This window comes from Rhagoletis zephyria, unplaced genomic scaffold, assembly GCF_001687245.7.
Source record: "Rhagoletis zephyria isolate East Lansing unplaced genomic scaffold, Rhagoletis_zephyria_1.1 Rzeph_scaffold_02371, whole genome shotgun sequence".
NCBI lineage: Eukaryota > Metazoa > Arthropoda > Insecta > Diptera > Tephritidae > Rhagoletis > Rhagoletis zephyria.
In genome coordinates, this window is record NW_016159455.1 from 64,096 (window position 1) to 73,651 (window position 9,556).

Consider the following 9,556-nt stretch of genomic DNA (forward strand, 5'->3'; position numbering starts at 1 on the left):
ATACATTTGTCTATATCTATCTCGATTCGTTTTGCCTGTTACAAACAACCGTTATGTGAACAAAGTTATAATACCCTTGTGCACAAGTGCGCTCGGGTATAAAAAAGAGAAGAGAATAGAGAGAAATATGTATATGGTTTGTTGGTGCTCTCTAAACACAAACGCGTGAAAGGCAAACGGTCTAGCAACGTGTGGCATTGTTGATCAACGTAATACTTTAATTAAACATGCTTATTATTAAAATTTCATTTTAAAAATGCCACTGTTTCCTACTGTGGTAGAAATATGTCATTTTAAAACTGGAATCATAGAAATCGACCCAGTATATCGGCTGTTTTGCTCTCACGCTATTTTGGGTTTGAATTTTATATATAGTATAGATGTACTATTTAGAATACCTTTCTTTATTTTGGAAAATGGGAATTTGGCAACATTGATTTGCTTACACATCACTATTTTTTTACCTGATACCGGGTTTTACACGGTTCAAGTATTGAACTCAATTCTGCTTGCTAGTTGAAGAGAGGGGTTGAGAAGAAACGGAAAGAGTACATATGCGTCTGCACCGGCAAGTGGTTTCAATTTTCTTGCTTTACTTTTAACATTTTCGTTGTTTCCCATTTAAAGAACCAAAAACTGGAATTCAACAAAACTGGAAACTAGGAAACGCAAAGGGAACGAACCAGAATTGCTTTAAAGTACTTGAATCGTGTAAATCGGGTGTAATTAAATTTGAAAAAAAACTAGTTTTAATATCTTTTTGGAACCATGCTATGGTGTTAGTGATTCTGCGTCGATGGAAGAAACTATTGACATAATCCCGGATTAGTCAAATTTCGGAGATTCTTCTATTTACGTTTGACACTTTGATACCATCAAGGTATTACTCAAATCAGTACTTTTACTTGTATCAAACAAGGTATCGATACCTACTCAGTAACGAAAAAGTATCGAGTACTTGTACATAGAAGTACGACTTTGCATATTTTTCAAAGTTATTGTATTTTTTCACAAAAAATATGCATTTTTAAAAGATTATTTATCTTTTAATATGTTTTCATACAATAATTTAAAACAACAATGAGGTTGTTCACGGTTGCCTGGTCATCAGCTTATGCGGTTATGTGGTTATATTCTTTATTCAGTTTGCACCAATAAAATACACTACACAATAATAATTTTTAAGCAGCAAATCTAATAACCAGGCAAGCGTGAACAACCTCAATTATTATACCGGAGCGCACTTGTGCACAAGGGTATTATAACTTTGTTCACATAACGGTTGTTTGTCACACACGATCCAGAAAATAAAGGTCGCGCCATTCGCGGACCGCTAACCCTCTCTTTGTCGATTTGACAGCATCCACCCAATCGCTGACGTCATAAAATACTTTTGTGTACATTCACTGTTGCCAACTTGATGCTTTTCGCGCCAAATTTAGTGGGTATTCAAAACGCGAAAATTCTTGAGTTTGGTGCTTGGTGCATTTTGGTGCTTTTGTTTTTAGTTTGAAGACACCAAATTAGAAAATGTTAAAAAAATGGAAGCAAAATTTATAGCAAACGCAAGTGTGGTAAGGGACTTTACAAAAGTTTTAACAAAATCATGGCACAGTGACATAAGCGACAACAAAATATGTGGCAGCACCTTCAATCATGCCAGAAGAAATCGGCCGTCGTGCAAGAAACATTGATTTTTATTAATTTGAATCGGAATCCTTACAATAAAATTATGTATGTATATAAAGTCCATAAAATATACCAATAAAAATTTGGTGGTTTTTCAAATTCAAAACTTGGCAATACTGCCTTTTGTTCGATGCTTCCTCTTTTTCTTGTCGAGTTCGTCTTGCTCTCTCATTCTGATATTTTTTGACGTCACGGCCAGTTGCTCTCAGCTCGATTGGCGCAATCTTGTATTCTATCATTCTTGCTTGACACTTGTAAAATCAGTTCTAAACTGCACGACAAACGAGACGGACGTCGTGGAGCTAAAATTTAATTAATGTATGTACGTATTTATGTATGTTTTTGATGTGTTAGCTTTTTCTTGTATGTTAATAAAAAAACTTGTGTAATTGTTGTAGCCCCTGAAGACGATCTCCGGAGGAGATTTAAATATATTGGGAAGGAATGTAATTTCATGTGTTTTAATTCCATCAACACCCTGATCTCAAAGCCGGCATTAAAAAGGATTACTTGATTAAAAATCAAAAAGGTCGCAGTACAACACGGTTACAGATTTATTTTATTAAAAAACTATTAAAACCAGTAGGCATTGGAGTTCTACTGTGAATATCTACTAAATGGTTAGAGTAATCGATTAACTACCTCAGACCTTTTTTGTAGAGCATTTAATTCCCTGTAGAAATAATTAAAACTTATTTGACATTAATTATTTTTTAGTAAGTTACAAAATTCAAAACAAAAAGTTATTTTCCTTAAAATACTTCAATTTCTGACCTTGAATATCTTTTAAATGGTTAGATTAATGAAAAGAGTATATGAGACCATTTTTGTAGAGCGTTCAATTTCCTATAAATATTGACGATGCAACTGGTTTAACGATCTATTGGTGATAAGATATGACCATTTTTATATGAGACTAAATTGAAAATGGAAAACTATGATGAGCATAACCTTCCCGTTAATATTAAGAGCTCAGATTAGGTAAGTACTTTCTAGAGGTACCTAGGAATTAGTTTTCGTGTGTCGGATCCAAAAAAAGACTTGATTTTTTGACCCACCCTAATATATACGCTCAAGATATGTACCATTCATTCCAGCGTATTTCGGAATAGGGTTGCCACCTAAATTTTGGAGTAAGGAATTTACTTAATAGATATCCAAGTCCATTTTTCCAAAATTTCCATTTCCAAAATATTTTCTTAAAGCTATCCAAATCGTGAAAACTTTAAAAAGTACATGCGCTCCGGGCAAAGCTCGGTCAACCTGGTACTCTTTGTTTATTGCGGTTGCGTGAGGCAATGTTTCAAATTCTGATAGACAAATGTGTTGCGAACACTGAAGGTACAATGCCGAAAAGTTCAAACAATCTTCGAAGCAATCGAATCATATTCGTAAAAGAAATGTAGGTATACGCTCTTATACGCCTTATCGTGGGTTTATCCCGAAATTTATTCAATCGCCCGTAGTGAATACCCGGAAACGAAAATTAAAAGCGAGCCGGGTCGAGGAAAATGAAACTCATGATTTTATATTTTTGATCAAAATTCCATCATGCAGTTTTCAAATCCGGCAACTGTAAATGGAACCGGGTATAATTTACAACACACTCTAACCTAACCTAACCTACATAATTTTTTAGTATTAATACAATTTCAACCTGCGGAACCATTTCAATTGTAATATTACGATCAAATTTGGGGCAATAAAAAAATTGCATGTCAAAATCTATGAAAAATAAATTTACCGGAATTTTCTATTCGGAAAATTTTTGTAAATCTTCCTTGGGCAGAGACAAACACAGCAAAAAAGACAGCTCAAATGTGGCAATCCATTCTAGAGCTATACTCGGTATTACGCAGGCAAATTTATTTTATACTTCTGTATAGAGATTTTTTTGTGCTCTGATTTTGGCTTTCTAGGTAAGCTAAGTGAAAGTTATTGGGTTTTATATTAAACTAAATTTAATTAAATTTCACTAGCATACATTCTAATTTTGCCAAGTCATTTGTTGCTATCATAGCTGTTGTATCCTTTGTAGTTAACTGTAATCGTTTTGTTTTTGCACATTTTTATTTTTGTTTACTTCTAGTAATTCTTTTCACAGCTGTGTGCGTTGCGTTTATTAAGTTTCATAATTACAGTGATACTCAAACTGTTAGCTACATTTATTTAAAGCTATTTACATCAGCTCCTAAATTGCTATAATTTATTTTGTTTGTCTTTTTATTAACAAGTGTTATTAAATCTTTCAATATGAAGTGCGATCTTGATACTTGCCAAATTAAAAGCGTTTCTGAACGCTACTTATCGTGCTGGCTTTGTGATGGTATTTGTCATCTGAAATGTGCTGGTTTGACAGGAACAATTCTGCACGCTATTAATGATCGCAAGGGCCTTCGCTGGTCTTGCGTAAAGTGCAGGTCAACCGAAGTTGATCTTTTCAAGTTATTTAGGCAAACCAGAAATGGTTTTACAGAAATAGAAAGAGAATTGTCAGTACTGATAGAAAAATTTAAGCATTATGAAAATGTGTTTAAATCATTTAAATGCTTAGATACCTTGCAATCTGTTAAGGATATCCGTCTGTCTAAACGTAATCGTCTTCATAGTCCATCTAAGAAAATTATTACCGTTCCACGTCAGAATAATCTTCCGACTGACTTAATTAATCTATCCTCTCCATATCCTCCAGCATCAGAATCCTCAGCCTCCAAAGAGCGTGTAACGAAATCTGCTTCGAATAATACCGAGCCTGAAGGATCTTCCCCATCCCCCATTGATGTGGTGGCATCGTCTTCAAAGCCTCCACCGCCTTACCTATCCTCAACTAGTAACGCAGTAATTCAACCCTTTCCACCGGTACTCCAGTCTGATACAAGGAAACTAGTTGTGGCCCCGCCAAAGAAGTCAATCTTTGTCTCTAGATTTTCGAGAGACACTTCCGAAGACGATATAAAGTTTTATATCTCATCAAAAATTAGAACTGTCGACTTAAGCATCAGAAAATTTAATTTTAAATAGGAAAGAAATATTGCTTCATTTAAAACTGACGTAAATTTAGATAATTTTATTGCGCTGCTTAGTAGTTCTTTTTGGCTCCCCGCAGCTTTCGTTCGTGAATTTGACTATAGGCCCAAAAAAGGAAATAACTTAGCTAATATTCCCCGTCATAATACTGAACCAAAAAACTAATTATTAAATCTGCTTTAAGTATTTATTACCAAAATGTAAGAGGCTTAAATGCTAAATTTACGAACTTGTACCTTAAAGGCCTTGAATGTAATTATAATATTCTCTCTTTCACTGAAACTTGGCTGAAACCTCACGTTTTCAATTTAGAGATTCTTTTAAATAATTATCATATCTATAGACAAGATAGGGAGGACAGAATCGGCGGTGGCGTACTCTTCGCTGTAGACTTTTCAATACCATCTGAAGACGTTAGTCTTCCATACACTGATTCAGTAGAATTCAAATGCATTCGTGTACAGGTTGGAAAAGGGTCTATTTACTTAGCTCTATGCTATATCCCTCCCCGATCTGACACATTGGTGTATTCACGACTCATCTCTTTACTCAGTTAATTTACTGACTAAACCTTCTGATTCAATGATTGTGTTGGGTGATTTTAATTTACCGAGCATATCATGGAACATCATTGACAATGATATCGTACCTTTCGCGTCTAGTGCGTGCAACAACGTATTTTTAGAGGAGATGGCTGAACTCTGCCTAACTCAGGTTAATGTACTTCACAATAAGTTTGGTAAAGTATTAGATCTTGTTTATGTTGATGATGCATCTAAGTCCATTGTAAATAAGTGTGATCCACTAGTTTTTCCCGAAGATGTGTACCACCCTGCTATGGAGAGGGCACCGAAATTGCGCATATGGACACTGTACATTTAGACATTATTTCGGTTTTTATGCTGTATGCTTTATTTCGGTTTTTGCCATATGCATTATTTCGGTTTTCAACCGAAACTGTGCATGTATGCATTACTTCATATATATATGCATTATTTCGCTTTTAAAACGAAAGTATGCATATGCATAATTTCGGTATTTTCTCATATGCATTATTTCGGTTTTCAACCGAAACTGTGCATGTATGCATTACTTCGGGTTTTTCATATGCATTATTTCGGTTTTCAACCGAAACTGTGCATGCATGCATTATTTCGGTTTTTGTTATATGCATTACTTCGGTTTTCAACCGAAACTGTGCATGTATGCATACCTTCGTATTTCACATATGGGTGTTTCCATACAGCCGTACGCGACATTCGTACGCTTATAGAGTAACGTAAATCTATCAAAAATAGAAGTTACAGAAAAAAAAGATTACGGTTATGTTGCAACCAAAGGGTACTACGATTGAGAAAAAAATAAGCAGCCTCGAAATTTTGGTGTGGAAAATATCCGTTCAAAACCAGATGATAACGTACGCGACAAAAAAAGAAGTGGTTTTAAGGCACATATACATATATGCGAAAGTCTGCGAATCATGAGAGTTTTTCTTTTCTTTAAAAATTCCTAAACTAAGCTAAATAATGTACCTTTACAATCCTTTCATATTTTAAGAGAAATTATCTCTGGCTAGTTTTATATTAAAAAAAAAAAACAATAACGTACGCGACATAACGTACGCGACAGATTTTTCCCCCATACAATATTTTTACTAGTAACACATACTAAATTAAATTTTTTCAGTCCTTCTCGCCACTGTTTCGCGTTTTCAAAACCTTTTTCCGCCATCTGAATACAAAATTTAAAGTTATAAAGCCGTTTGAATTCATTTGCTTGCATTTTCGGTTTACATTTTCATGGAAACACGCATATATGCGAAAGTCTGCGACTCATGGGAGTTTTTCTTTTCTTTAAAAATTCCTAAACTAAGCTAAATAATGTACCTTTACGATCCTTTCATATTTTAAGAGAAATTATCTCTGGCTAGTTTTATATTAAAAAAAAAAAATAACGTACGCGACATAACGTACGCGACAATTTTTCTCGTAAGTAATAAAATGTATTTATTGAGAACTCTTCTCGCCACCGTTTCATTGTTTTACAACTATTCTTAATAATTTAAATGGAAAATTTGCAATTAACATTGGTTTTGATGTATTTGATTGAAATTTTCGTACTTCAAACTTTAAAGGGTAATAAAATATATTTTTACTTCGGTTGGAAAGAAAATTTTACTGTATATCTTTAACTGGAAGAATTCTCGCTTAAGAATTGTAATCTGCATTACCTGCGACTGCCAATATACAAATGACATAGACAAACAATGTTTTTGCATAACGTACGCGACATTAGAATACTGTCAGAAGCAAATCAAAAAATTACCGTTATTCGAGCTCTAACTTCTCCTTTTTCTCATTTTTATAGTTAGTTGTTATTGCAAATTTGATTTTAAGATGTAATTGTAATGTTTCAAATCTCTTAATTTAGTTAATAGGAAAGAGAAAATAGTTCATTTCATTAGAGAAAACTGAGTCGAAGAGACATTCAGTTTTACTCTTCCATTTTTGAGTTTTAAAATTCCAATAAGCTGAAATACTTCTATAATATAAAAATTCGAGTATTTTTCTCTTATTAATTCGTCTTAAAAACCCTTTTCAGTTGTTTTTATTTTTTCAGTCCAGGGGGTAAATTCTCGTTCTGTGATAAGATGAAGTGAAAAAAAAGTTTTCATTTTCGTTTTCACAACTACTTTTCACTCTGCCTTTTCACAGACACTCATTTTGCGATTCTGGTTTGTGCTGTGAAAATCGTGTTCCATTACCACTATAGTCGTGAAACTTTTGCAACTGTGCTATTGAATTTTCGAAGTAAATGTCAAAGTTGAGGAAAACGTAAACAAAACATGTCGGGAATAATTATTTTATTAGAATTATCGCAAAGAATTCGAGGCGAGCAAAGGTAATAAAGGTGTAAATTTTTTAAATGCAGTATATACAATTTAACGCATTATGTATTTCAGAGATAATTTGAGAGTGCTCCGGCGCAGACTTCGCGACGACCAAAATCCCTTTGAGATTATAACAGACGAGCATTTCATTGATTTATATCGGTTCCCTAAAGCTTTGTGCCTGGAATTAATTAATGAATTAATGCCATTTATGCCGAACTCGCAACGGAGACATGCTGTTCCGAGTCTTGTAATTATTTTAAGCGCCCTGCGTTTTTTTGCCACTGGTAGCTTTCAAAGAAGTGTGGGGCAAGACAGTTTATCTGCTTTATCCCAAACATCAGTCAGCAGATGTGTGCAAGTGGTGGCAACTGCACTTAATAACATAGCCCACAGACATATAAAGATCCCAAAACGCGAAGACTTCCCGGCGCTCAAAATAAAATTCATGGAAAAATACCAATTTCCTGGAATAATCGGACTCATAGACGGAACGCACATCAAAATATCAGCCCCGAAGAAAGAAATTGAGCATGTTTACTATTGCCGAAAGGGTGGGCACTCCAAGATTTGCCGCTATGGAGATATCTTACGAGGTTATAAGTGATGGTCAAAATTGCGGTAGCCAAGCATACGAACCAAATATTCGCTTTGGTTTTTAGAAAGCTAACTTTAAAAAGCTCAAGAAAGAACTGTCTAAAATGTCGTGGCATGCATATAAAGAATATATTGAACAAAGCGTTGCACTTTGTAACTTTACTTTACATAAATTATTTAAAAAGCATGTGCCTAAACTAGGGCTGCCAGATATCTCTGTTGCCAAACCGGGACACTTTAGGGAGGACCACTCGCTCCCTTCTCTTTCATTTCGACGTGCGAAAGGATGTAGTGAAATTTTATTTTGACATACAAAAACAAAAACATAAAAACATGAGATCATGACAACATTACAACGTACGCCAACAAAACAAAACAACTTATCACAACTAAAGCACAGAGAATTTTTCACAATGCATGAACCTTTTTTATTCTTTATAAAAATACAGTTTATACTAAATATATGAAAAAACATAAAAGTAAAATTTTTAAACTTTGTGCTAAACTCGGGAAAATTCAATAAATTTTCATACAAATTTGCAACATTCTAATCAGACTTTTTATGAAAATTTTTAAAATGAAGTTTTGCAGCCCATTAAATTTTAGTTAATTTTTGGTATTGTTTTTACTGATAGTTTCTTCCATACAATCTATGTTCGATAATTCTTTTTATATGAAAGACACTGTCAGCAAAAAAAATAAATGCTAAAAATCAACGAAATTTGCTGGCAACTTCAGACTTGCACTTTATTAATTGGCTCAAAAGCTACATTTTCAAAATTTTTCTAAAAGATCTGATTAGAAATTGTGATCTGATGAAAGAGCCTCCGAGCCAATAATTTTGTACGGCATTGTACTTATAAGTACTCTAGGTTTCATGAAAGAAAAAAATTTAAGTACAAGATAACATTAATATATAAGTCATATTTTTCGTTGCTGTGAACTTGTTTCAAAACTTCTGTCTTTTCCTTAATATAATTGTAAAACTCTGTACACGTCATTTTGAACGTATTTAGGTACATATACTAATCATCAACTATTGCTTGTGCAAAGTTCAATTATCTCGAAATGTGACTATTTCATAAATTAAAGCGGTGCACTGAGAGAAAGAAGTTTAGAATTAACAAAACATGCTAAATTTAAAAATACGCATATGAAAGAGCACCAACCCAACTCGTAATACATTTAAACATACAAATTTTAGTATTTAGTATATAAATATTCAATTCAAATACGCCCATATTAAAATGAAGCGATTTGCAATTACCGATTGCTTTTTCATAATTAAGTTAAAAAAATATTTAAATTCCATGGTGGTTGTAATGGGAATTGAACCCTGACCCTCTGGAAATT

At 33.7% G+C, this 9,556-nt stretch overlaps 1 protein-coding gene across 2 annotated transcripts in view; it reads left to right on the plus strand.

Annotated features, from left to right (window-relative positions):
- The window catches only part of LOC108366674 (uncharacterized), a 9,040-nt gene extending 644 nt beyond the window's left edge, over nt 1-8,396 (plus strand). Inside the window, exons 1-3 of one of the 2 annotated variants that reach the window (XM_017621136.1) lie at nt 1,955-2,218; nt 7,431-7,617; nt 7,679-8,396. In XM_017621136.1, coding sequence (XP_017476625.1) covers nt 7,562-7,617; nt 7,679-8,213 — 591 coding nt within the window. In that variant the 5' untranslated portion in view covers nt 1,955-2,218; nt 7,431-7,561 and the 3' untranslated portion in view covers nt 8,214-8,396. Of the gene's footprint in view, nt 1-1,954; nt 2,219-7,430; nt 7,618-7,678 lie in introns of those variants that run through there. The other variant, XM_017621137.1, reaches the window with a different exon arrangement.
- The last annotated feature ends 1,160 nt before the right edge of the window (nt 8,397-9,556 follow it).